At 49.7% G+C, this 26,633-nt stretch overlaps 3 protein-coding genes across 7 annotated transcripts in view; 1 reads left to right on the forward strand and 2 right to left on the reverse strand.

Annotated features, from left to right (window-relative positions):
• Nucleotides 1-17,337, forward strand: part of lrp2a (low density lipoprotein receptor-related protein 2a) — a 60,488-nt gene extending 43,151 nt beyond the window's left edge. For all 3 annotated transcript variants that reach the window (XM_062457838.1, XM_062457840.1, XM_062457841.1), the window contains 31 exons: nucleotides 47-248; nucleotides 429-724; nucleotides 892-1,558; nucleotides 1,680-1,850; nucleotides 2,185-2,408; nucleotides 2,643-2,820; nucleotides 3,473-3,669; nucleotides 5,263-5,508; nucleotides 5,650-5,778; nucleotides 7,661-7,780; nucleotides 8,669-8,785; nucleotides 9,120-9,236; nucleotides 9,643-9,780; nucleotides 10,264-10,386; nucleotides 10,661-10,789; nucleotides 11,422-11,553; nucleotides 11,744-11,875; nucleotides 12,025-12,168; nucleotides 12,651-12,816; nucleotides 12,908-13,036; nucleotides 13,151-13,371; nucleotides 13,518-13,697; nucleotides 14,077-14,196; nucleotides 14,374-14,464; nucleotides 14,969-15,036; nucleotides 15,431-15,548; nucleotides 15,866-15,992; nucleotides 16,275-16,385; nucleotides 16,518-16,634; nucleotides 16,719-16,790; nucleotides 17,151-17,337. In XM_062457838.1, coding sequence (XP_062313822.1) covers nucleotides 47-248; nucleotides 429-724; nucleotides 892-1,558; nucleotides 1,680-1,850; nucleotides 2,185-2,408; nucleotides 2,643-2,820; nucleotides 3,473-3,669; nucleotides 5,263-5,508; nucleotides 5,650-5,778; nucleotides 7,661-7,780; nucleotides 8,669-8,785; nucleotides 9,120-9,236; nucleotides 9,643-9,780; nucleotides 10,264-10,386; nucleotides 10,661-10,789; nucleotides 11,422-11,553; nucleotides 11,744-11,875; nucleotides 12,025-12,168; nucleotides 12,651-12,816; nucleotides 12,908-13,036; nucleotides 13,151-13,371; nucleotides 13,518-13,697; nucleotides 14,077-14,196; nucleotides 14,374-14,464; nucleotides 14,969-15,036; nucleotides 15,431-15,548; nucleotides 15,866-15,992; nucleotides 16,275-16,385; nucleotides 16,518-16,634; nucleotides 16,719-16,790; nucleotides 17,151-17,315 — 5,147 coding nt within the window. In that variant the 3' untranslated portion in view covers nucleotides 17,316-17,337. The remainder of the gene's footprint in view (nucleotides 1-46; nucleotides 249-428; nucleotides 725-891; nucleotides 1,559-1,679; nucleotides 1,851-2,184; nucleotides 2,409-2,642; nucleotides 2,821-3,472; nucleotides 3,670-5,262; nucleotides 5,509-5,649; nucleotides 5,779-7,660; nucleotides 7,781-8,668; nucleotides 8,786-9,119; nucleotides 9,237-9,642; nucleotides 9,781-10,263; nucleotides 10,387-10,660; nucleotides 10,790-11,421; nucleotides 11,554-11,743; nucleotides 11,876-12,024; nucleotides 12,169-12,650; nucleotides 12,817-12,907; nucleotides 13,037-13,150; nucleotides 13,372-13,517; nucleotides 13,698-14,076; nucleotides 14,197-14,373; nucleotides 14,465-14,968; nucleotides 15,037-15,430; nucleotides 15,549-15,865; nucleotides 15,993-16,274; nucleotides 16,386-16,517; nucleotides 16,635-16,718; nucleotides 16,791-17,150) is intronic.
• Nucleotides 17,338-18,524: 1,187 nt separating this feature from the next.
• Nucleotides 18,525-23,008, reverse strand: rdh1 (retinol dehydrogenase 1). 2 transcript variants are annotated; one of them, XM_062457938.1, is made up of 6 exons: nucleotides 22,952-23,008; nucleotides 22,001-22,036; nucleotides 21,573-21,903; nucleotides 20,325-20,583; nucleotides 19,709-19,872; nucleotides 18,525-19,341 (listed from the first exon to the last, which is right to left on the reverse strand). In XM_062457938.1, exons 1-6 carry the CDS (start codon nucleotides 22,952-22,954, stop codon nucleotides 19,088-19,090), a joined length of 1,047 nt encoding a protein of 348 aa, XP_062313922.1. In that variant the 5' UTR covers nucleotides 22,955-23,008; the 3' UTR covers nucleotides 18,525-19,087. The 2 variants fall into 2 exon arrangements, with proteins under 2 accessions (XP_062313922.1, XP_062313921.1); XM_062457937.1 differs by lacking the exon at nucleotides 22,952-23,008 and adding an exon at nucleotides 22,125-22,359.
• Nucleotides 23,009-23,538: 530 nt separating this feature from the next.
• On the reverse strand, nucleotides 23,539-26,062 carry dhrs9 (dehydrogenase/reductase (SDR family) member 9). Of its 2 annotated transcripts, none has more exons than XM_062457940.1 (5): nucleotides 25,760-26,062; nucleotides 25,052-25,366; nucleotides 24,565-24,823; nucleotides 24,284-24,447; nucleotides 23,539-24,111 (listed from the first exon to the last, which is right to left on the reverse strand). In XM_062457940.1, exons 2-5 carry the CDS (start codon nucleotides 25,362-25,364, stop codon nucleotides 23,888-23,890), a joined length of 960 nt encoding a protein of 319 aa, XP_062313924.1. In that variant the 5' UTR covers nucleotides 25,365-25,366; nucleotides 25,760-26,062; the 3' UTR covers nucleotides 23,539-23,887. The 2 variants fall into 2 exon arrangements, with proteins under 2 accessions (XP_062313924.1, XP_062313923.1); XM_062457939.1 differs by having other exon boundaries at nucleotides 25,774-26,058.
• Nucleotides 26,063-26,633: the final 571 nt, after the last annotated feature.

Genomic DNA, 26,633 nt, shown 5'->3' on the forward strand with positions numbered 1-26,633 from the left:
GAGGTTGGGATTGGTCTAATTTCCTCCTTGCCCTGTGGTTCCCCAGCCAACCGCACGTGTTCGGCCTCCGAGTTCACCTGCGTGAACAACCAGCCTCCGCAGCGGAAGTGCATCCCTCGCGACTGGGTGTGCGACGGCGACGCCGACTGCACCGACGCGCTGGACGAGCACCAGAACTGCTCCAGGAGGTCCTGCGGCGTCAACGAGTTCACCTGCAGCAACGGCCTCTGCGTCCACAGCTCATACAGGTGAGAGAACAGGCCGGAAAGGAAACGCACGTCCAAGCCGCTCGAATGCAAAATGAGCAAGGTAATCGACACAGAATTGAAGAGATGTAATGCTGAGGGTATATGTCAGGCAGTTTGAACCGGGGTGTTTAAGCGCCCCCTGGTGTTGAACGAGGCTCTAACATGAGTGAGTGGTGGCAGGTGTGACCGGAAGAACGACTGCGGGGACAGCAGTGACGAGCAGAGCTGCACGTACCAGCCCTGCCCGCAGCACCAGTTCACCTGCCAGAACGGCCGCTGCGTATCACGCGACTTCGTCTGCGACGGCGACAACGACTGCGGCGACGAGTCGGACGAGCTGGAGCACGTGTGTCACACGCCGGCGCCCACCTGCCCCCCCGCCCAGTACAGGTGCGACAACGGCAACTGCGTGCCCCTCGTCAACGTGTGCGACAGGAGCGACGACTGCTCGGACAACAGCGACGAGAAGGGCTGTGGTGAGTGAGGAGGTCGTGGCTCGGGGAACACTCCTCATCCGGGATTAATAACTCCAGTGTGTGTGTGTGTGTGTGTATGAGTGGTTGGAGCATGGACACACACACATACTATGGAGTCACTCAACACAGATGACGAACAGAGATTAACACTCCCCCCCTCCCCGCAGGCATCAACGAGTGCACGGACCCCTCCATGCACCACTGCGACCACGACTGCACCGACACGCCCACCAGCTTCCTGTGCAGCTGCCGCGGCGGCTACCGCCTCATGTCCGACAACAAGACTTGCGACGACGTGAACGAGTGCACGGCCACGCCCGGCGTGTGCAGCCAGGTGTGCGAGAACACGGTGGGCTCGCACGTGTGCAAGTGCGCCCCGGGCTTCCTCCGGGAGCCCGACGGCCGCAGCTGCCGCCAGAACAGCAACGTCGCCCCCTACCTGATCTTCAGCAACCGCTACTACCTCCGCAACCTCTCCACGGACGGAGAGGCCTACTCCCTCATCGTGCAGGGCCTCACCAGCGTGGTGTCGCTGGACTTCGACCGCGTCGACAAGAGGCTGTACTGGATCGACGTGAGCCGCCGGGTGGTCGAGAGGATGTTCTACAACGGCACGGGCCGCGAGGCGGTGGTGAGCGGCGTGCTGCACGGCGAGGGGCTGGCGGTGGACTGGGTGGGCCGGAAGCTGTACTGGGCGGACAGCTTCCTGGACTGTCTCAAGGTGTCCGAGCTGGACGGGCGTTTTGTCCGGAAGCTAGCCGAGCACTGCGCGGACGCCAACAACACGTACTGCTTCGAGAACCCCCGAGCTCTCGTCCTGCACCCCAAATACGGGTGAGTAACGAGGGATTCTGAGGAGAGGGCGTAGGAAGGACCGTTTTTAAGAACGCTTGTGCTTCCTGTTTGGAGGAGGATGATCCTGGTGTGAGTGCTGATGTTGTGTTGTCGCTCTCAGCTATGTGTACTGGACAGACTGGGGCGACAAAGCGTTCATAGGCCGCGTTGGGATGGATGGAGCCAACAAGACAGCCATTATCACCACCAAGATAGAGTGGCCCAATGGGATCACCATCGACTACACCAACGACATGCTCTACTGGTCCGATGCCCACCTCAACTACATTGAGTGAGTCTACATCTCTACCACTGAATAATCACCCTCTATTAGGTTACATTTGACATTTCACTCAATTGGCAGAAGCAACATTCAAATGTATTTTTTAAATGTGTTATTTAAAAAGTACAGCTGAAGATCATGGATCAGAAGAGCATAGTTCCAACAGTAATTCGGTGGTCAGAGTGATAGGCTGGGTGTTTTATAGCCACGTTCAAAGTAACCTTCTCATCTTCCAGACAGTTCAGTGCTAAACACACACCATCAGTTTGGTGGCTTTGAAAGCACTGGAACCCCGCAGAGAGTGACCTCTGGGTGACCCCTCTGACCCCGCCCCCACTCGCAGGTACTCGGACCTGGAGGGCCGCCACAGACACACGGTGTACGACGGCGTACTGCCCCACCCCTTCGCCCTGACCGTGTTCGAGGACACGCTGTACTGGACCGACTGGAACACGCGCACCGTGGAGAAGGGCAACAAGTACGACGGCTCGGGCCGCCAGGCCCTGGTCAACACCACGCACCGGCCCTTCGACATCCACGTGTGCCACCCCTACCGGCAGCCCATCGGTGAGTCCCGGAGGACAAAACAAGCGTCCTGTTGGCCAGCGCTTCCTCCCCCTCCCCGGGAAATCAGTGTTGAGACACTTTGATTCTTATCACCTCATTAAGCGGACGCTTCCTGCTTGTTTAGCCCATTGAAGTGTTTACCTCCGGTAAGACAATGCAGCGCTTGTGTTGGCCCAGCTGAGCTGAATGGGGGGCCTGGGGTGAGTGGGTTTCTGACCCTGTGTCCTCTGACAGTGACCAACCCCTGCGCCGTGAACAATGGAGGCTGTTCCCACCTGTGTCTGATCCGCGACGGGGGGCGGGGCCACACCTGCGAGTGCCCCGACCACTTCCTGACCGTGCAGCTGGGGGGCGTGGCCCGCTGCCTGCCCATGTGCACCAGCACGCAGTACAGATGCGCCGACAACGAGAGGTGAGTCGGGGTTCACCACGGCGCTCCGGAATCACTCTGTGATTCTGTCCAGAGAATCTGGACAGAATCTGTCCGCCCTAGCCCCGGCCCCTTAGCTGTCATGCCCCTGTCTCATTTCATCTAGTCAGGCCTCCCCCATCTCCTCTCCATCTAGTCAGCCCCCCCCCCCTTTCAGAGCCCCCCCCCTTCATCCAGTCAGACCCCTCCCCATCCTGGGCCCCCATGTCAGGGTCTCAAGGCCCTCAACCTCCCCTTCTTGTCTGTGGTCTTTAAACACAACCTCCCCCTCTCTGCCTCCCCCTCTCTGCCTCCCCCTCTCTGCCTCCCCCTCTGCCTCCCCCTCTCTGCCTCCCCCTCTCCGCCTCCCTCCCCCTCTCTGCCTCCCCCTCTCTGCCTCCCCCTCTCTGCCTCCCCCTCTCTGCCTCCCCCTCTGCCTCCCCCTCTGCCTCCCCCTCCTCCCTCCCCCTCTCTGCCTCCCCCTCTCTGCCTCCCCCTCTCTGCCTGCCTCCCCCTCTCTGCCTCCCCCTCTCTGCCTCCCCCTCTCTGCCTGCCTCCCCCTCTCTGCCTCCCCCTCTCTGCCTGCCTCCCCCTCTCTGCCTCCCCCTCTCTGCCTGCCTCCCCCTCTCTGCCTCCCCCTCCTCCCTCCCTCCAGGTGCATCCCTATCTGGTGGAAGTGTGACGGCCAGAGGGACTGCAGAGACGGCTCTGACGAGCCCTCCACCTGCCCCGGCCGGCACTGCAGCCTGGGCCAGTTCCAGTGCAGCGATGGGAACTGCACCAGCCCCCACTTCCTGTGTAACAGCAACCAAGACTGCCATGACGGCTCCGATGAAGACCCTGTGCTGTGTGGTGGGTCTGGAAACCTGTCTCACCTGGTTACATACAGCAGTGGTTTTCAAACCTTTTTTTACCCACATTTTCAAAATGACAAACCATCGCGACTCAAATTATATGGGTGTTGTTTGCAAATATACAATTTTCCTATCATTATAATTTATTTGTACGAGTTTTAACAGAATGATTCGTTCTAACTGTCATCAGTAATAACACAACATTAATTTTCTAAATATTAACAGATGTTTTAATCACAAAAATAACCAAGATCAGGTGATTTTCCCCCCCCCAAATAAGTATCAGATGTGCTAATGCGACGGGTGCACCTGTTTCGTTTTCCTCAATATTACAGTCCAGTCCAGTCAGGTGTGCAGGATGAGAGTACAACGCGCATATCAGCTGCAGAGTTCAGTCTATTTCTGTGCTTGTCTTTATTTTGAGTGGAAAATCCAACTTCACATTTGTATGTGGTTGTGAAAGGCAAAAGCAAAACACATCTTGCTTTACTTAGCATTGGATATTCAGATGCGATGCTCGGCCAGAATGATGATAACTTCATGACTGCGTGTCGTGTTTTCAATGTACTGTCACTGGTCAGCTGTAGTAGCTCAGTCTCCTCAGATGGAGTTACGGCCAGCCCAAGGAGTGACACTGGGCTTTCAAAATAAAAGTTTTTTTTTGCTCAATTTCTTGTCCCTTAAAAGTACCATCAAACTGTCAGATGTGCTAGCAATATAAGTGGTTCTGATTCTAGACCTATTTTTCTGACAACAAAACGATCCATGTTGATGTTTTAACTAGCCATGTGAAACTAAAGTAAAATGAAAAGTTGGAAATGTTTAATAAATTGAAATCAAAGGTAGGAAAGCTAATAAATGGCAACAAAAAAAAATACTTCTAACGACTAGCGCTTTGGGGAGATCAACACATTACAGCGGTTATTTTGTCTGACGTAGGTAAGCTTGACCTACACAGTTTAGTATACTGCCGCATGTGGCTGTGGAGATGTACTGTCAATAATAACAATGTTAACCCCGAGAGAAAACCAATGAAAAAATTATTATGAAAACATATTTGCCGACCCAAATTTCATCCCCCGTGACCCACCCGTGGTTCGGGACCCAGACTTTAAAATGCTTTAAGAAATTATTAAATGAAAAGACTAAACAACATTTAAAAAAATATAATACTAGTCATGCCAAAAAACTTGGGTACTTTTGCACAGTACTGTATACATGTATGCATATATTTACATTTAGTCATTTAGCAGACGCTCTTATCCAGAGCGACTTACAGTAAGTACAGGGACATTCCCCCCGAGGCAAGTAGGGTGAAGTGCCTTGCCCAAGGACACAACGTCATGTCCTTATATTGTATTTCTAGTAGTTCTTCTTATACTGCATAGTGTCCTATAGTACGTACTATAACATTAAAATATACTAAGAATAGAGATGGATGTGAATGTAATTGGATGTGGTTGGATGTAATTGGATGTGGTTGGATGTAATTGGATGTGGTTGGATGTGGTTGGATGTGGTTGGATGTAATTGGATGTGGTTGGATGTGGTTGGATGTAATTGGATGTGGTTGGATGTGGTTTCTCCTCAGCCACCCACCAGTGTGAAAGCCACCAGTGGCAGTGTGCCAACAAGAGGTGTGTCCCTGAGTCGTGGCAGTGTGACGGGGAGGACGACTGTGGGGACGGCTCTGACGAGGACGCGGCTCACTGCTCCAGCCGCTCCTGCCCGCCAGGACAGTTCAAGTGTCGGAACGGACGCTGCGTCCCGCAGAACTGGAAGTGTGACGTTGACGACGACTGTGGGGACAACTCTGACGAACCTCTGGAGGAGTGCAGTGAGTGGAGACACACACACACAGCATATACACACACACATACACACACACACACACGCACACACACGCACACAGAGAACCCATCCACACACACACACATGCAGTAGATGTGGACTGACCCCTCCTTGTGTTCCTCCACAGTGGGACCCTCCTATCGCTGTGACAACCATACCCAGTTTGACTGCAAGACCAACTACCGCTGCGTGCCCCTCTGGTCCGTCTGCAACGGGAACAACGACTGCAGGGACAACAGCGACGAGCAGAACTGCCGTGAGTCCTCTGCTGTTTACTGGCTGTTCTGGTCTGGTGTTGGGACCCCATGTTTCCAGCGGGGCCTGAGGAACTCTTCCCATGGTCTGAGGTTGGTGGAAGACCAGGCACCAGAGGAGGACCAGGCACCAGAGGAGGACCAGGCACCAGAGGAGGACCAGGCACCAGAGGAGGACCAGGCACCAGAGGAGGACCAGGCACCAGAGGAGGACCAGGCCATGTCGGGAGGGAGGGAGGGAGTGAAGGGTTATTAGCTAATACTCTGGCCTTTCAGCACAGCTTCAGACTAAGGAGGAGGGAGGTGTGATGGGTCTCAACACCCCCACCTCCATACACACCCCTGGGAGAAGGATCTGGATTTATGGCCTGTGTGTGTGTGTGTGTGTGTGTGTGTGTGTAGGCCCGTCAGTGCGTGGGGTAGGGATCACACTGAGCTCTTTGTACCGTGTTACGACTCACACACCCCAGTCCCGGCCCTCCCATATCTTATCAGAGGCCCCAGCTCCATTAGTGCCATCCCCGCGCAGGAGGGGAGATCGGCGCTAATCTGCCTGGAAGAATGCAGCTCTGTGGCCAGGTGGAGGGTCTCGCACTATCTCTGACCTCCAGCCCTGCAGCGCTCCCCTCATCTCCAGTCTGTGGTGGTGTCCTGTCTCCTGCCTCTCTCCTGCCTCTCCTCTCCCCTGCTCCAGACCTGCCTCTCTCCTGCCTCTCCTCTCCCGGTCTCCCCTGCTCCAGACCTGCCTCTCTCCTGCCTCTCCTCTCCCCTGCTCCAGACCTGCCTCTCTCCTGCCTCTCCTCTCCCCGTCTCCCCTGTTCCAGACCTGCCTCTCTCCTGCCTCTCCTCTCCCCTGCTCCAGACCTGCCTCTCCTCTCCCCTGCTCCATACCTGCCTCTCCTCTCCCCTGCTCCAGACCTGCCTCTCCTCTGCTCCAGACCTGCCTCTCTCCTGCCTCTCCTCTCCCTGTGTCCCCTGATCCAGACCTGCCTCTCTCCTGCCTCTCCCCTGCTCCAGACCTGCCTCTGTCCTGCCTCTCCCCTGCTCCAGACCTGCCTCTCTCCTGCCTCTCCGCTGCTCCAGACCTGCCTCTCTCCTGCCTCTCCCCTGCTCCAGACCTGGCTCTCTCCTGCCTCTCCCCTGCTCCAGACCTGCCTCTGTCCTGCCTCTCCCCTGCTCCAGACCTGCCTCTTTCCTGCCTCTCCCCTGCTCCAGACCTGGCTCAGCTCATGCCTCGCCCACGTGAGGCATGTGTCTGGCCTCCCTGGGTGATACGCTGGGTGATATTAAAATACAGGGAGCTGCTCTGGGATCAAAGTTATCCTCACTATTGAAGAATTTCTCATTAGTTTGATAGTATCTTCCTGTGGTTGTAACGGTGTTAAACTGGAAACGGCACTCCAGATAAAACCCTCTAATGGGTCGTGTTACTTGAATAATGCTAATAATGCTGGGTTTTCTCTTCTCAGCCTTACGGTAAATAATGTGTACTTCATTCATCCAGCCTTCAGTGTGTGTGTGTGTGTGTGTGTGTGTGTGTGTGTGTGTGTGTGTGTTATCTTTTGTGTGAGTGTGTGAGTGCGTATTAGTGTGTGGGCTAACGTGTGTGTATGGTGTCTGTGTGTGTATTACTGTGTGTGTTCATGTGTCTGTGTGTGTATTACTGTGTGTGTTCATGTGTCTGTGTGTGTATTACTGTGTGTGTTCATGTGTCTGTGTGTGTATTACTGTGTGTGTTCATGTGTCTGTGTGAACGTGTGTCTGTGTTTACTAACGTATGTGTAACGTTTTGTGTGTGTCTGTGCTAGCGTGTGTGTGTGTGTGTCTGTGCTAGCGTGTGTGTGTGTGTCAGTAACGATGTCCCCATGTCTGTTCTGTCCCCAGACGAGGTCACATGTAACCCCGTGGGGGACTTCCGCTGTGACAACCACCAGTGTGTCCCGCTGCGCTGGAGGTGTGACGGGGACGACGACTGTGGGGACGACTCTGATGAAGTCAACTGCAGTGAGTCCTGAGAACCCAGCCTGCATCCGGAGAGACTAGCCCCCGGCCCCCCCGGGGCCCCCGGCCCCCCCGGGGCCCCCGGCCCCCACCCACCGGGACACCCTGCCCACACCGGGCGCCCACACCCCCAGAGCTGCCTCATCACTGTGTTGATGAGTTCAAAAGCAGTTGTTTATCATGGTTGTCAGTATGTGGTCTTTATTTGACATGACAAGGTAATACAGGGACGTTGAATCATGCTGGATAAAACCACCCTTCCACCAGTAGTTTAGGTCAGTCTAACCCACCTATGAAGGCGGATGATCCCCCCCCCCCCCCCACACACACACACAGTGAGACAGCCACATGACTTAGAGGCGTTGATGGCAAAGAATGGACCTGCTGTTGTTTTATCAGATAGCGAGGTGCTCTTGTAGAAGAGCCTCAACACTTCAGGGTCTCTCTGAAGCAGCTTCATCAGCCGCTGCAGAGCTGGGCTGTCCTCGGGCTGTCCTCGGGCTGTCGAGCGAGGAGGCCACCTCGTGCCCCCGGGAGTCTCCTCTGTCTGAGAGCACGCCAGCTAATGAGGAGCACGTAGCGAGGACCAGCGTCTCACACTAAATCACAGCGTCCTTACAATAACAAGCTGGGAAGGCCCTCCTCGTAAACGGAGTGGTAAATACAGACAGAGCCCCCCGACCGTCTGAAGACGATGAGCTCATCACTGAGGAATGGCAACGTTTGTTTGCTTTGATCAAACGGCATGTATAATGTGATAATATGATAACGGAATACACAGCTGTCAGCCCTGTATTTTATCCTAGTCAAGGTTTCAGTCCTGTCATTATCTCACCATATGCAGTGATGACTGTGTCTGGTATCAAACATATCCATCTTGTTCCCTTCCAGGCCCGCGTGCATGCTCGGAGAGCGAGTTTCGCTGCGATAATCTCCACTGCATTCCCGACCGTTGGGTCTGCGACCATGACAACGACTGCGAGGACAACTCGGATGAAAGGGACTGCGGTGAGTGGAGCCGTCTCTGTCCTGGCCGTGGGGATGGTCAGACGTGCCAAGCAAAGACGCCATGCAAGCTTCGCTCTGAAAGCGCAGGAGTGACCGACAGGACCACCGAGATTCATTTATACAGCGCTCTCTGAAGACCCATCGCTCAGAGGGAGGATAAATCCGATGCTATTCTGCTGTCGGTTGCTGTCTGTCGGTGTTTATTTACTGTAGCCATGAGCAGCGTCTGGGCATGTGAGCCTGGAGCTTGGCGTGTGCAGGATCAACAGCGGGGCTCTGGAAGGGCTAAGTGGCCGAGGTACTGACCGTTTCCCCCGGCTTGGCTGTGTTGCAGAAATGCGGACCTGTCACCAAGGTTACTTCCAGTGTGCCAGCGGACACTGCATCTCCGAGCGGTTCAAGTGTGACGGCAACGCCGACTGCCTGGACTTCACCGATGAGACGTCCTGTCGTGAGTAGCATTTACATTTACATTTAGTCATTTAGCAGACGCTCTTATCCAGAGCGACTTACAGTAAGTACAGGGACATTCCCCCGAGGCAAGTAGGGTGAAGTGCCTTGCCCAAGGACACAATGTCAGTTGGCATGACCGGGAATCGAACTGGCAACCTTCGGATTACTAGCCCGATTCCCTCACCGCTCAGCCAACAGACTCAATCATGCAATCATGAAGGGCCTTTCATTACTCTTAAATACCGTTTGTAACTCTTACTCCTCAGGGACCTAATAATAATAATGATAATAATATATATTTTTTGTAATGTGCCTTGCTTGTGCTCAAAGCACTACAGTACAGTGAAAAGTAAAAGTTACAATGATAAAAACACCTTTGTCACGTGTGTGGTTGTGATTTGCAGCGACCCGCTATCCCAACGGTACCTACTGCCCTCAGTTCATGTTTGAGTGCCGGAACCACGTGTGTGTTCAGCCCTACTGGAAGTGTGACGGAGACAACGACTGTGGAGACGGCTCTGATGAGGAGCTCCACCTCTGCTGTAAGAACGTCAGCATGGACTCACTCTGCACTTACACTGACATAGTCTCACATGTCCGCACCGTCGACACCGCAGAACGTCAGTGTCACATAAACAGTGTCACCCTCTCATCGCTTTCCTGTCTCCTCTCTCATGTCTCCTCTATTCTCTCTCCTCTCCCGTCTCCTCTATCCTCTCCCGTCTCCTCTCTCCTCTCCTGTCTCCTCTATTCTCTCTCCTCTCCTGTCTCCTCTCTCCTGTCTCCTCTATTCTCTCTCCTCTCCTCTATCCTCTCCTGTCTCCTCTATCCTCTCCTGTCTCCTCTATTCTCTCCTCTCTCCTCTATCCTCTCCTGTCTCCTCTCTCCTGTCTCCTCTATTCTCTCCTGTCTCCTCGATCCTCTCCTGTCTCCTCTCCTCTCTCCTCTATCCTCTCTCCTCTCCTCTCTCCTGTCTCCTCTCCTGTCTCCTCTCTTGTCTCCTCTCCTGTCTCCTCTCTCCTCAGTGGACGTCCCGTGTGAGCCACCCTTCCGGTTCCGCTGCGACAACAACCGCTGCATCTACAGCCACGAGCTGTGCAACACTGTGGACGACTGTGGCGACGGCACCGACGAGAAGGAGGAGCACTGTGAGTATGGACCAATCACACGGAGGGAGGCGGGACCTCTCTAGGAAGGTTTCAGATGACATAGGTACATGTATAGATTAGTGTACTATAGTATTGTGGTGAGTATAGTGCACTATAGTAAAGTATAGTATTGGGGTGAGTAAAGTATATCTCTCTCCCTCTCTTTTTCTTTTTCTCTCTCTCTCTTTTTTTCTCTCTTTCTCTCCCTCTCCCTCTCTTTTTCTCTCCCTATCTCTTTCTCTCCCTCTCCCTCTCTCTCTCTCTCCCACCCCAGGCCAGACCCCCACACATGGACCTTGCTCAGCAGATGAGTACAAGTGCAGTAACAGCCAGTGCATCCCTCTGCAGTACGCCTGCGATGACTACGATGACTGTGGAGACCACTCAGACGAGCTGGGGTGCAGTGAGTAACCCTCCCACCAGTGGCCCAATCCTGTTTATGTGTTGCTGTTGTTCTTTTTTGTAAAACCGTGGACCGTGTCTGACGTCTGGACTGTCAGACGTCTGGACCGTATCTGACGTCTGGACCGTGTCTGATGTCTGGACTGTCTGACGTCTGGACTGTCTGACGTCTGGACTATCAGACGTCTGGACCGTGTCTGACGTCTGGACTGTCTGATGTCTGGACTGTCTGACGTCTGGACTGTCTGATGTCTGGACCGTGTCTGACGTCTGGACTGTCTGACGTCTGGCATGTCTGACGTCTGGACCGTGTCTGACGTCTGGACTGTCTGACGTCTGGACTGTCTGATGTCTGGACTGTCTGACGTCTGGACTGTCTGACGTCTGGACCGTGTCTGACGTCTGGACTGTCTGACGTCTGGACCGTGTCTGACGTCTGGACCGTGTCTGACGTCTGGACTGTGTCTGACGTCTGGACCGTGTCTGACGTCTGGACTGTCTGACGTCTGGACCGTGTCTGACGTCTGGACTGTCTGACGTCTGGACCGTGTCTGACGTCTGGACTGTCTGACGTCTGGACCGTGTCTGACGTCTGGACCGTGTCTGACGTCTGGACTGTGTGTTCCCCATCAGATCACGGCTCGGGGCGCTCCTGTAGTGAGAACATCTGTGAGCACAACTGCACCGACCTGACGGACGGAGGCTTCCTGTGCTCCTGCAGGCCCGGCTACCAGCCCCTCCAGGACGACAGGAACTCCTGTGAAGGTACGCTGCTGGGACGTCACAGTCTGCGGCCTGTCGGTTCAGCAACCACCTGGCCCTGCTTGAAGAAAGCCCATTCTCTGGTTTAATCCCTTGTCCTTGTATATCACAATATCAGATTTCACAATCTCTGACGTGGCAATCTTAATCTCTGCTCTCCCAATCCCAATCCCTGCCTTGTGTTTGTGAGCAGACGTGAATGAGTGTGAGATCTACGGGACGTGCCCCCAGGACTGCAGGAACTCCAAGGGCAGCTACGAGTGCTTCTGTGCCCCGGGGCACCGCTCGGTCGGCGGGCAGCAGGGCGTGGAGTGTGCAGCGGAGGGTAAGAGCTGTGCACAACCTGGTTTATGTAACCTTCCTTTCCAAACGCTGCCACCTCTCAGAACGTGGATTTCTCTTCTACATAAAAAATTAAATTAAAATAAAAAATCCTGAGTGGTGTTGAAATATTTCTCTAATGTCTCCTTCCAGGAAACCCTCCAGTGCTGCTCCTCCCTGACAACGTAAGGATTCGTCGTTTCAACCTGTCCTCGGAGCAGTACTCCGACTATGTGGATAACTCGGAGCACATCCAGGCCCTGGACTACCTGTGGGACCCAGAGGGCCAAGGCCTCAGTAAGAACACCTGGCTCTCCCACATGACACACCTCTCCACCGGCTGGGAAGACAGGGCTGTCAGAGACTGTTGAGGCTGAGTGTGTCGTGTTGTTTCTGTTGAGGCTGAGTGTGTCGTGGTGTTTCTGTTGAGGCTGAGTGTGTCGTGGTGTTTCTGTTGAGGCTGAGTGTGTCGTGGTGTTTCTGTTGAGGCTGAGTGTGTCGTGGTGTTTCTGTTGAGGCTGAGTGTGTCGTGGTGTTTCTGTTGAGGCTGAGTGTGTCGTGGTGTTTCTGTTGAGGCTGAGTGTGTCGTGGTGTTTCTGTTGAGGCTGAGTGTGTCGTGGTGTTTCTGTTGAGGCTGAGTGTGTCGTGGTGTTTCTGTTGAGGCTGAGTGTGTCGTGGTGTTTCTGTTGAGGCTGAGTGTGTCGTGGTGTTTCTGTGGAGGCTGAGTGTGTCGTGGTGTTTCTGTTGAGGCTGAGTGTGTCGTGGTGTTTCTCTCTCAGGTGTCGTCTACTGGACCGTCTTGGGGAGAGGGTCTCAGTTTGGATCCATCAAACGGGCCTACATGACAACGTTCAACGACTTTGGCAACAACCCAGTGAAGGAGGTGGATCTGAACCTGAGATACATCGCCAACCCTGACGGGATTGCAGTGGACTGGATCGGAGGGTACTTCGCTCCCACGTGTCTCTTTATGGTTTTTAGCAGGTATCACCGATCCGTATTCTGGCTGACGCCTATTCATTTTTTTGTTTTCCAGACACATTTACTGGACAGATGCAGGAACCAATCGCATAGAAGTGTCGAAGCTGGATGGGCGGTACAGGAAGTGGTTGATCCACACGGATCTGGACCAGCCGGCTGCTATTGTCGTCAACCCAGCTCTGGGGTAGGAGGCGTGACGACTACAGTGATAAGAACATAGCACATAGAACAGGCCTGAGGGACTGGGTGGGAGAGACTTGGTTCTGACAATCCCTGTGACCTTGTTTGTGTTTCCCAGAACCGTGTACTGGACAGACTGGGGTAGGAGGCCGAGGATCGAGTCGGCATGGATGGATGGGCAGCACCGGCAGGTTCTGCTGGATGAGGACCTGGGATGGCCCACCGGCCTGGCACTGGACTACCTGAACGGAGACCGGATCTACTGGTGCGACTCCAAGGAGAACATCATTGAATCCATGAAGCCCGACGGCTCGGAGAGGAAGATCGTCATGTCCGGAGGTCAGTACAGGGTTCAACCTACTCGTCATTCATTAACCAATCATCTCCCACTACCTTAACAAGGAGACACGTCATCAGACTGCACTGTAAGCGTTGTCTAAGCCCTGTAATGTGTGGTGATGGTGGTGTGCTCTGTTTGATCCCAGCCTTAGGCAACCCCTACAGTCTGGATGTGTTTGAGGGTCATGTCTACTGGACCACCAAGGAGAGGGGGGAGGTCTGGAAGGCTGATAAGTTTGGAAAGGGAGACAAAGTCAAGGTGGTGACCATCAACCCCTGGCTGACCCAAGTCCGGATCTACCAGGAGCAGCGACACAACCGCTCAGGTCAAAGAACCCTCAATCAGAAACACTAAGACCTGGTCAGAAACACTACGTAGCAAGCCAGAAACACTAAGACCTGGTCAGAAACACTAAGACCTGGTCAGACACACTAAGACCTGTCCATAAACACTACATAGCAAGCCAGAAACACTAAGACCTGGTCAGAAACACTACATAGCAAGCAAAAACACTAAGACCTGGTCGGAAACACTACACAGCAAGCCAGAAACACTAATACCTTGTCAGAAACACTACACAAGTCAGAAACACTACCCAACTCAGATACAAGACTCGGTCAGAAGCACTGGCTGAGGCTGTACCGCAAAAAACACTCCCAGCTCAGTTTGATTTGTAGTTAACGTCAGCTGATTCTCCCTCATAGTGTCGAACCCCTGCAAGGATGTGTGCAGCCACCTGTGTCTTCTGAGGCCGGGTGGATACACCTGCTCCTGCCCGCAAGGATCCAACATGGACGGCATCAACTCCAACGAGTGTGACGCAGGTATGTTCACCACATGACGTGGTAGCTTCCCAGGTGGACTGCTCGGGTCCAGCACCACCGGTCCACGCCTGGAACCATTCTCCATCCACCCGTACATTCATGGCTGTTGGTTCCTCTGTGATGTCTGTGTGACGTGGTGGTGACCTTCTGTGTGTTGCCTGGCTCTCACTCCTGCAGCCATTGAGGCTCCCGTCCCTATGCCCCTTGCATGTAGATGCATGAACGGAGGGTCCTGCTACACTGACGAAGGGGGCCTGCCACAGTGCAAGTGAGTCCATCCGCTGAACCTTCCGGAAGCACTGTGTAGAGTCAGCTAAACCTTCCGGAAGCACTGTGTAGAGTCAGCTGAACCTTCCGGCAGCACTGTGTAGAGTCAGCTGAACCTTCCGGAAGCACTGTGTAGAGACAGCTGAACCTTCCGGAAGCACTGTGTAGAGTCAGATGAACCTTCCGGAAGCACTGTGTAGAGTCAGCTGAACCTTCCGGAAGCACTGTGTAGAGACAGCTGAACCTTCCGGAAGCACTGTGTAGAGACAGCTGAACCTTCCGGAAGCACTGTGTAGAGTCGGCTGAACCTTCCGGAAGCACTGTGTAGAGTCGGCTGATGTTGTTTCATATTGGTGTTTTATCATCACCCCAGCCACAAGCTGTAACGGTTTTGTTGTTTCACTGTTTAGAAAGAAGTATGTGAGTATGTTGTATTGTATTTCTCCAGTGTGAAAAAGGATGCATATCTACATTTATAGATGTTGTTGCCTTTTGTTCTCTGCAGGTGTCCCTATGGCTACGCCGGAAGTTACTGTGAGATGGGGAAGTCGAGAGGCGCTCCAGCAGGAACAGGTACAGAACAGAGGCCAGTTACAGGAACTAGCTGAGCAAACCATATTCTTTTAGCTGCTCATTACCTGCTAATAATATTACACCACATTGCTCCAGCTACAGTTAGTCTTCCACTGATTCCCTCAACTCAGCAGACTCTGACCGTGGGTCCTCTGACCCCAACGTAACGAGGACTCAAGTCGTTTTTATCACCTGTGGAAGATTACACCGGACAATAACAAGAAGCCAAATCCAAACACTTCAGGAATCATTTATTAAATTAATGATTGTGTGGATCCCTTGAAAACCGAAAAACTCATTTTACTGAACTTTTGGTATTATTTCCCTAAGCGTTTTAATCCCCAGTATGGTTTCACAAGATGAAGGAACTTGTTTGTTGCTTGTGTACCCACAGCGGTAGCTGTGCTGCTGGCAGTGATCATCATCCTGATCACCGGAGCGCTGGCCGTTGGGATTTTCCTCAACTACAAACGGACTGGCTCCTTCATCCCCAACATGCCCAAACTCCCCAGGTAGGTCGCACCAGGACGGCCCCCAGAACCTGCCACACATTCTGCCATGGCCCTAGACAGTGTCTGATCTGACATCCTGGTAGGGCTGGGTATAGCTCAGCGGTATAACACCAGACCTCAGATGAAGAGGCCACAGGTTTGACTCCCCTGCATGTCATGGATGTGCTGCATGAACACATTACTGCCACTCGATGATGGTGATGATGATGGTGATGATGGTGATGATGATGGGGATGATGATGGTGATGATGATGGTGATGATGAGGATGATGGGGATGATGATGATGATGGTGACGCCTGCTTTCCTTCGTCCCCAGCCTGAGCAGCCTGGTGAAGTCCGGCGACGCGGGGAACGGCGTGACGTTCCGCTCGGGGGACAACGTCACCATGGACCTGGGCCCACACGCCCTCGGGGTGTCAGTCATCGACAGGGCCATGCAGCTGGTGAGCAGCCACCCGTGTCCCTTTGTCGCTTAGTGGTGTCACTGGAAGACACCGTCAGCAATGTGATGATACGCTTGACCTGAGGAGGCCTGCTTGACTTCAGAACCCCCCACAAACATTAACAAGGCTTTTTCCTCACCTGGTTTGTTCCACTCTGCTGTTAACAGAGTGAAGAAGCACGTGTTCCAGGTCACTGAGGTCAAAGCGGACACCTGTCATGTGATGGTTACTTTATGCCGTGCATTTTCACTTAGCAGTGTGTGTACCGTCTCGCCCAATCAGGATGAGAATTTTGCCGTGGGGTCAGGGCGGCAGCCAGTCACGTTTGATAACCCGCTGTATGCCACTGCAGCTGGAGTGTACAGCAATCCTGCTGTCATTCATGCCACTCAGGTAACCAAGGCAACCTTAGACACACTGTCATTCATGATCTTCTGTCAGTCTAAAGCCCCTGATCATTAATAATTCACTATGCAGGAGTACTAAACCACAGTAGTAAAGATCTTGTCTTTAAACTCCAACTAGGTGACGGTTAACGTGACTGGTGAGCAGATAGAAAACAGCTTTGCCAACCCCGCGTTCCACGCAGACACAAGCTCCGGCGTGGTGCCAACCTCCGTCACCAGCTCCAACCCCCTTCCTGTGAGTTTCCCGCCCCGCGTGGTCATGGTTACCGTAGTGGCACTGTGACCTTTGACGCCTGTGTTTGGTCTTGTGTGTTTGCAGGAGTCCAAGTGGAGTTTCTTCAAAAGAAAATTAAAACCGAGCACCACATTTGAAAACCCTACTTACTCAGAGGTAATCCCAGCGATCCCTCCATGTGTGTAGTAGTGCAGGAGGCCTCTATGGGACTGTGTGTAGTAGTGCAGGAGGCCTCTATGGGACTGTGTGTAGTAGTGCAGGAGGCCTCTATGGGACTGTGTGTAGTAGTGCAGGAGGCCTCTATGGGACTGTGTGTAGTAGTGCAGGAGGCCTCTATGGGACTGTGTGTAGTAGTGCAGGAGGCCTCTATGGGACTGTGTGTAGTAGTGCAGGAGACCTCTGACATGGGACTTAAGGACAGCTAGGATTCGTACTCTTATTGTCGTCACCAGTGTTTTTGTTGACCTTCGGCTTGTCTTGCTACGGGTGGATAATGTTTCACTTCCTGTATTTCAGATGAAAGATGAAGCAGCAGGAAGCGGGGGGGGTGATGGCTCCGCCCCCTCCCCCTTCATCCCCTCCGCCAAACCCCTGAAGAGGGAGCCCCTGAGCACCTTCTCCCCCACAGAGGACACCTTCCAGGACACAGCCAACCTCGTCAAAGAGGACAGCGAGATCTGACCCCCCTCCTACCCCCCTGCCTCCCTCCCTGCCTCTCCCCCCCCTCCCCCCCCCTCCCTGCCCCCCCGCCCCTCCCCGCCGCCCCGCCCCCCCGCCCTCCTCCCCGCCCCCCCGCCCCGCACCGCCCTCTCTCACAGGCAGATGGGAATCAAAGACACTCACTCTTCTTTGCACAGAATCTATTTTTTATATGCAGCCTGTGTACAAAACCAAGATTGTTTTGTAAGAAAAATATATTAGATGAACGTTTCAATAGCATACAGAAAAAGAAGTCTGTCGTGACTATGCCTTCTAATATTTCTTATGCCAATTCTTGTTTAATGATTTTTTTTATTTTGATGTACTATATGTATATCTTTGCACTGAAGCTGCTGATAGAAATGTTATAAATATGTTGTATATTTGTAAATTTGAAGAGTAAGATTTTGTTGATAATATCTCCTGGCAGTTCAAAAACCCATAGATGATCTTATAAATAGAGCTGCATGAACGTCAATAACAAATAACTGGTGAAGTACATTGTGAATGTACAGTAGGTGTACCATTTTAAGAGCCTGTTCATGTTTTGGGTGACGAATACAGAAGGGTCTAAAAGTCTACCACTAGTCAAGATCTGCATTTGTTTCAAATGCAATTTAAAAAGAAATCAAATGATATCACCTTTTTCACCAATTTGAGTGAAAAGATGAATCTTTGAAAACTTCAGAATACCTTAGTCTTTTGTATGTTTCCCTTTTCTGCTTTAATGTCAGCGTTCATGAACTTCACAAGTTTGTGCAAAACCTGATGACTGATGACATCGCAGCATGATGACTGATGACATCACAGCATGAAGACTGATGACATCACAGCATGATGACTGATGTTGCTTCTTGTGATGTCACAGAATGCGTAGTGTTCCATGTGGTCTCACCTGACCTGACTGTATAATATGTTTTGCCACTGAACAAAACTGGACACGACTGCAGTTAATTTTTTAATGTTTTTATATACCTCATTTCAGGGCTACAAAACAACAAATGAAACGAACTGATCCACAGCAGGGATAATTCCCCATGGCTGTTTAGTTCTTCAGATGGATATGGGTATGCTGAGCATACATAGTACAGTACATGATCAAAATTATCACGGTGTTCCTTCCCTCTGTATATTTCAATCAAAATTCAAGTTCTTTATAAAGATCAATAACGGCCTAATTTTAAATGATGGAAATACTTGAACAGGCCCATGTTAATGTATGAACTTGTATTATTCTCATTCTGGACCACCAGACTCTCTGAGTTGATATAGTCCAACAGTACAAATCCATGTGTGCAGTAATAGATTTGGTCAAGTCAGTAAATGAAGTGTCTGACTTATGTTCCTGGGCTATAATGATGTGCTCGTAGACTGATTGTTTTGTATTGTGATGAAAAGGACAAATAAAGACTGTATCAGTGATCATTCGAAACATGCCCAAATGTTTTTTTTAGATAGAGTGGAAGTCAGATTTATGTTGCTTGACAGAATTAATAAATTGAATTTTTTGTAATATGATCTCTGCATTCATTTTCAAACGCTGAATTTCATTTTTACACCTTAAAAAGTCAACACTCTCATCCTACCGAATGTTAAGTCAATATAGTATAGTTATATAACTATATATTCATTATATGTTTAAATATCCATGGCATTCACTTGTAGCTAGCTTGGGGTTACTTACAATAACACAACTACACGGTTACCGTATCGACATCACTGAGGTGGCTGCGATCGAAAGACTGGTGATTCCATCAGTTTCCTGTGTCCACCTGGTTGCCCTGGACCTTCCTGTGGTCTCTTGGGACAGGAAGGAGGACACTGACGGTGAAGTCTGCCACGAAGGACGGGAGGTAGGACAGAGGGATCCAGAGGAGCTTGGCGTCCCAGCCCGCGCCGTAGCGCGTCCGGGGGTGGACCGCCGTCAGGGCGTGCTGCATGCAGTTGGTCACCTTGGAGATGTCTGAACTGCACAGGAGACCCATGGAGAAGTCCTGGGCCTTCACGTCTACAACACAGAACACGAGGGGTGACATCCAGGCTCTGGGAAAAGCATCAAGATCAGAATCACGGCTGTTGGTGCTGTATTTACAGTCAACTCCTACTTAGTGTAGACCTCAACAGGTATTGTGATGATGATGTTTTTTTCTAGGTGACAGTTTTATCTGAAGCAACATAACGTGGAGCGGGGGGGGTTAAATCTGGGACCTGCAGTCTAAAGCTCTACAGCTGAGTTACACACTGTGAACACCGGCTACCTCAAAGCCTCTGATTTTCATCTGTTCAAGCAAACCACACACACACTTACATACTGTACACACACACACTTACATACTGTACACACATACACACACACACAGTGTGTGAGTACTCACATTCATCAAGGTAGTTCTCTCCGTAAGAGTCTTTGACGTCTTGAGGGAGCCTGTCCCACAGTCTCTTCAGGTCTGCCTCAATCAGATCCAGCCTAGTCACCCCAGTCTTGAAGAAGCCCGGCTCGATGATGCTCACCTTCACTCCAAAGTGCTGCATGTCCCTCCTGACAGCACCAGGAGGAACACAGGCGTTGGATAGGTGGATATAGACCAGGGTATGGAGTTTGCATTTCTATACATATTTTGGGACATTAAATTCATATAATAATATAATTCATGTAATTCATGTTTTTATTTTTTAAACATCCCTCTAATTATGTATTCATTTACTGTATATAGATGTTTATTAACTAATTGTTTTGAATGCATGCATTTCCTGGAAGGAGAGATTTGTTCCATGGGTTAAATGAGCACAATGACTGGCTGCAATCAACTAATACACTAAGATGCTTATGTCTATTAATAACTCAAGGGGTGAATTGGAACCTCTTCAAACTAGCGTTTGATCTTCCTAATGTTTCACAACATTCATGAACCTTGAAACTCACATCATCTTGTAATTTGTATTTAAATATAAAGATTAGAAATACATAACATTCTATGCATACTGTAATACCTGAGGCTGTCGGAGAAGGCTTCCACCCCCCACTTTGACAGACAGTAGCCTCCTCCATTCAGAGCCAGTCTCCCCAGGATGCTGGCCACGTTGACCACCCTGCCCTGGGCCTGCTTCAGCAGGGGGAGGAACAGCAGGGTCACCTCGATAACCCCCAGCAGGTTGACATCCAGGACCTTGGTGAAGTCCTCCAACTGCATCCACTCAGTGGGCCCGATGGGGATGGACCGCCCAGCATTATTCACCAACCCCCAGAGACCTGAAGAAGGAGAGAGAGACATAGAGAGAGACAGAGAGACAGGGAGAGAGAGACAGGGAGAGAGAGAGAGAGAGAGAGAGAGAGAGAGAGACAGAGAGAGAGAGAGACAGGGAGAGAGAGACAGAGAGAGAGAGAGAGAGAGAGAGAGAGAGAGAGAGAGAGAGAGAGAGAGAGAGAGAGAGAGAGAGAGAGAGAGAGAGAGAGAGAGAGAGAGAGAGAGAGAGAGAGAGAGAGAGAGAGAGAGAGAGAGAGAGAGAGAGAGAGAGAGAGAGAGAGAGAGAGAGAATAGACCCTACTTAGTCTCACATCATAAATAAATGATGGCAAGCTCTAATTCTTATAGGTACGTTTAGGAAATACTTCACTTACACAACAGTCATATTATGTGAGCACAGAAGGAGCAATGCAATCTAGATAATTCCAGCCAAAAGATTAGCAAATTCAAGAGTGATGCTTCAGATAAATATTTCATGTCAAGAGATTTCAACCACTTGTCTTACATATGCACTCCAGGAATGTCCAAAGGCAAATTATCTTTAACCAGACATATTTAAAACCACTTTAATCCTCAATGGATACACTGTATGATACATTGCCCTCCTAAGTAAGCCATTAACTAATCTGTTTTAAAGTATCATCGTCAAAGAGGCAGTCCAAGTCCTGGAAGATCCAGGTTTCAGCACTGAATCACATCTTCCAGTGTGTAAGTTTTGGGTCAGTTTGTCGTGAATCAAAACGATGTCAACAAAAAAGACACTGGGAATACAATGAGTTTACAGAAGTGTAAATTTAACACACATAAATTCTTTAAAATACGTGTTGTTTCTATTCTGTTTAGCCTAGATCACGGAGTGAGGGTGGTTGGAAAATGAATTAGGGCTGTGGAATAGTCAGACACATCTTTACTTTTTTTCTTTTACTGTATCTCTCCCGGTGTTAGACTCTGGCTGGCACCGGCACCCTATCTCTACCACCGCTGACCGTCTCACCTCTCTCCCCGACCTCGGCGCGCACAAACTCCACCGCACTTCTGATGCTCGCGCTGTCGGTAACATTGAACAGCAGCGTCTTCACCCTGGGAGAGGAAGCGGCGGTCAGCTCCGATGCGCCTTCCTCCGTCAGACATGCAGCAATAACGTTGAATCCCTTACGGTCAAGTTGCCTTGCCACTAAATTTCCGAAGCCGCTGTCGCAGCCAGTGATGAAGACATGCTTCTGGTCAAAGTCGTCGACTCTGTATGAGTCTCTAATGTACCAGACGACAGCGCTGACAGCGATTAAAATTAGAATAAATGTTATAACCTGGTGTGATAGAATTACCTGAGTGAGATAAGAAGACAATGAGTTAATCATATTAATCAGTTTTCAATATTTAGATGAATCAACTAGCCTACAAGCTAATATAGACGTTGCCAACCTCTGAAATATCAAACAGGATACTTTCTTCAGACACCTATTGCGAAATGAAATAAAATGAGTTAATCTTACTCTAAAACACAGTAACAAAACACATTTCCTTCATGATAAAATACCTAACTTACACAAGGAAAAACTAAATCTTTGTCCATTTGCGTTGCTGTCTCTGCATGATAGTTGCATATAGGCGTTTACAAAAGATTTGGCTAACAAATAAAAAATAAAATCCACACTTTAACAACTAACACTCATTATACTAAATCAGACAATAAGGGATTGGAGTCGATGAATTGCCGGTTTCTTTTTAACTACAAAACCTCTCTTGTCTCTGTCCTCCAGTTCCAGCACCATAATCCTTGTTTATCTTGCTTACTGAACTGACACTAGAAGGATTATAATATTAGTTTGTCATAATCACAGCAATGCGCCTGACATGGGCTTTTTGTGCAAATCTGGTCTTGAAAAATGAACAATTTGAAATTAAATAGATTTGCCCTTCATAGGATTATAGGAGTTTTTAAAGCTGTACTAGTTAGTAGAGAGATACAGAGTACCTGGTTTACATGATGTTCTTAATTTCATGTCAAAGTCAATGTACAATTTTCTATAGGTTGGCCTACTAGATAATTGTTTGCAAAAAGGCCTTTTTTTGCAACCAATGGCAGCGTTTTGCAGGGGTCTAATGCAAGTGTTTTTGTGACCACTAGATGGCATCTTGGAATCTCATTTAGTCTAAAACAAACAGAAAAACAAAGCTTGCAGCTTTCATAACTGACTAAACATACATGTCTCAGCAAAACTTTAGGCTTTGAGTTTTAGTTATTTAGTCAACATATAAACATTCAATTGACAAATAGTGAGTTGTATTGTTCACTTTTAGATTGACTTTTGAGCTTTACAGATGTGAAACATTTACCTGTATTTGGAAACACGGATTATAAATTGAACCTACCATAGTTCCCTTGTCATCAATGAGGTAGAAGTTAGAGAGTGGTTATCTGATCAGACCTACTCAGTCAGTGCTGAAGTTAGTGAGTGGTTAGCTGATCAGACCTACTCAGTCTCTAAACAGTGCTCATAAGCAGGTGGGTCTGCAGGTCGACTGGTGTCAAAGGTCGGTTGAATTTCAATCCCGCAGTTAAACATTTTCTCGGTGATTGATTGTGTAATGAAGCACACAAACTCTTACACAAACCGTATCTCTGATAACCTTTTTACCTAATTTCTTGAACAATAAGTTTGTATGATAAGTGACCAATAATTTGACACTACATACTGAACAAAGAGCAGAGCTGTGAAACTGTCAAATGCCAATAACAATTCAAGTGGTGGACAGATTAGTTGTATTTTGGCGCATAGTAATATAATCCAACCCTTGTAATGTTGACATCCAGTGTTGTGTGTTTCTGTAAGCGCTGGTCTTTTGTTTCCCCCAAAATATGAATGCACAAATACACAACAAAAATGTGTTTTTAACAACCCCCTGAATGTTTCATTGCATAGCAGAAAGTAAAGGTTGATAATGGATCAAGTTAATCATTCATGAGCAACTGATTTTTATTATGAAACACTGGGGTTCATGTTACACATAAAAATGATTTAAGGATAAAGTGTGTTAACAACTGCATAACAAAACTGCTGATTTAGAGTTAGCATTGCTACGTGTGTTTAAAGCCTCCACTAGCCTCCTTTTCCTTACTTATATTCTAGTATCTCTCTCTCTCTCAGGTCGTCAACGTGGGTCTAGAAGTGCCCCCCCAACACATTAGGGTGTCCTCGCACTGAGGTTCAATCCGGAATGAAACCTTTCCGTGAATATAAAAAAGGCGAACTCTGTAGTGGGGCTCTCTCTATGACACAAATACTCTACCATCATCTTTGAAATGAACTACAGCACAGATATTTTGGGTTTGACGGCATCCCTCAAGAAGAACTTGTCTGAGATGAAGGTTGGCATGTAGGACATGGGCAGCCAGAAGAACTTTGCGTCCCAGCCGGGAGAGTAGCGAGTGCGGGGGTGGAGGGCAGAGACGGCGTGCTCCATGCAGTTGACCACTTTCATCAGGTCTCCATCCAGCATCTTGGTGAAGGTGTCATTGAACTTCAAATCCACTGGAGGAACAAAACGATTTTGAAAAGTTGAGGTCACGTGATGTCAAGACTTCAGAGCTTATAGTAAAGTAGACAGTCTTGTCTCGTGAGTTTTTATCGAGGTGCATTGCAAATTGCTTTCCTCATTCCATTTGTGTGAGTGCAATTTGAACATGTCCTTCTGCAAACATACCTTTGTGTAGGTAATCGCTTCCGTAGTCATCTTTCACATCCTGAGGCAATCTGTCCCACAGCGTCTTGATGTTTTTCTTCAGGATGGACACATCAGTCACGCTGGTCTTGAAAAATCCTGGTTCAATACACAGAACCTTCACTCCAAAGGGTGCCATGTTCATCCTGAGACAGACAAAGAACACAACAGACACACAATATTTACAAGACCATAATTCAACTTGCCACAGTGTTTGCACATGAATAAAACAAGGATGTTTCTGGTACAACAAGGTGTCTCACCGCAGACTGTCATTGAAGGACTCCACTCCGTATTTAGACACACAGTACGGCCCTCCAAAGGGACTCACTCGTCCGCACACACTGGCCACGTTGACCACTCTGCCCCTGGCCTTCTTGATGAGTGGCAGGACGCTCAGAGTCACGGCGATGACCCCGTTCAGGTTGACCTCCAGCATGCCCCGGTAGTCCTCTACGGTGAGCCAATCACAGGGGGCCGTTGGCACGGACACACCTGCATTATTCACCACGGCCCACAGACCTGGAACATCGCACCCACGCACGGACACGTCAATTAGTGGAGAGGAACATTCCACACGTACATGTGCTTACATGCCAGTGTGGTACGCTGGAGGTGGTGAGCTTTAAGCCTGGGGCCAAATGTGCGTGCTTGAGAAAAGCCTTGTTTGCTCACGGTGACACCTCATTCTGTATTCAAGAATGTTCAGGGTGTTCGTCATGAGGCAACGACAGTCATTTCCCCACTCACCTTTCTCCCCAACTACTGTGGTGAGGAATGTAACAGCTTTGTTGATGCTGTCTTGGCTGGTGACATCCAGGTGAAGGGTTTTCAGTCTTTCAGAGCAGGCCTTTTTCAGCTCATCCTCCCCTTTCTCAGTGTAACAGGCTGCGGTCACACAGAAGCCCAGCTTGTCCAGATGCCGGGCCAGTAGGTTACCAAACCCAGTGTCACAGCCGGTGATGAGCACATACTTCTGCGACTTGTTGGCCACTCGTTTGGTTTCCTTGAACCAGCGGTAAATAAACCACAGCGGCACCAGAAAAAGGACGTACAGGAACATTTCTAGGAGATGCGACAGGTGGACAAACAAGGCGGGTATAATTTGGTCATCCAAGACACGTCTTCATAATCAGGGTACGAAACACTGTACGAACACGAACATTTAACTATAATCCGCCCCCAGAACACGTTGCGCAACGCTTTGACGTTAGAGCAGGGAGTATACTTCATACAATACTCCCGCCACAATACGCCGATTCATTGACCAATCGTTGGTAGAAATTGAGACCAAGAAATACTTTTAACGCAAAAGGTATTCTATCAGATTCAAAGACGCAGATGTCGTCAGTTTGGAGTTGGAAGGGTTACTCTCGGGATACAATTCACTAACATTTCAGTTATATAGTTATATAGTAAATACATTCGCCAGGAATTGATTTACACAACCATTCTTACGCTAAGAAACTTACCTGCCGCTGTCTCTGGCGGAAGTTGTAAGTTCTGGAGATGGTGGTTGGTAACTTGGCAGTAAAGTAAGTCCCCGGAGTCGCTTCGTCGTCCCACTAAACACACAGGACTTTTTCTATCGTTTGTAGCCTACTACTTCCACTCCACGTTCCGGGTCTCAAAAACAAACAACCTGTCTTTGGTTACTCTTCTAGGACATTGCAACGCGCAGAGCACTCCATCTGCCGGGTGCTCCATAATATAGCTGCTGAACCCATTTTCTGTGATTGGCTGTGATTCTCATTAATATGATGGAGTATTTCAATAGGTAGCCTACATGGTACTTTATATGTAAACTAGTGTGGTTTTGTTGTCGTAATTGCAGCCTGCACATATCAGTTAACTAAAAAATAATTTAGAGTTTCCATATTCGTCTTGGTAGGCCTATCCACGGTCTAATTAATTTAAAGTAGGTCTGTTGTATAAGGAAAGCTGGTCAACTCAGATGAATGGACAAAGAATACAGGAATGAAGGGCAGTTAAATAGTATCACAATGTGGGAGGGGGGTGACACATCAACACAGCCTTCGCAAGCACAGAGAGCATACGCATGGTGCTAGATAGCATTTGTTTTGTCTTTAGACAGGGCTTCTAGAAATGGCCTTGACGCTGCTACTATTTTCAGTTGCATGGCATATACACTTTGGTAACATTGTCAACTCCTGACCTACGACCTTGTGTCACAGACATTTCCTAATCGCATTTTACGGGGAACTAACTTTTGGCCATGCAGGCATAAGCAAGCTTTAGCAAACAGCATAATTACATTTTATCAATCATACAAGCAACATAAGTCATAGATAGGCATATTTCTCTCCTGGAC

The sequence above is a fragment of the Osmerus eperlanus genome, chromosome 3, assembly GCF_963692335.1.
Source record: "Osmerus eperlanus chromosome 3, fOsmEpe2.1, whole genome shotgun sequence".
Taxonomy (NCBI): Eukaryota; Metazoa; Chordata; class Actinopteri; order Osmeriformes; family Osmeridae; genus Osmerus; species Osmerus eperlanus.

Coding starts and splice junctions, on each gene's coding strand:
- dhrs9 (XM_062457940.1), bottom strand. CDS start 25,364: ATGTTCCTGTACGTCCTTTTTCTGGTGCCGCTGTGGTTTATTTACCGC. Junction 24,824..25,051: donor CACAGTAGTTGGGGAGAAAG/GTGAGTGGGGAA, acceptor GCGATGTTCCAG/GTCTGTGGGCCGTGGTGAAT. Junction 24,448..24,564: donor TCCTTCAATGACAGTCTGCG/GTGAGACACCTT, acceptor TGTCTGTCTCAG/GATGAACATGGCACCCTTTG.
- rdh1 (XM_062457937.1), bottom strand. CDS start 22,151: ATGGACAAAGATTTAGTTTTTCCTTGT. Junction 22,037..22,124: donor AAGATTTAGTTTTTCCTTGT/GTAAGTTAGGTA, acceptor ATTTCGCAATAG/GTGTCTGAAGAAAGTATCCT. Junction 19,342..19,708: donor AGAGAACTACCTTGATGAAT/GTGAGTACTCAC, acceptor TCTGTGTTGTAG/ACGTGAAGGCCCAGGACTTC.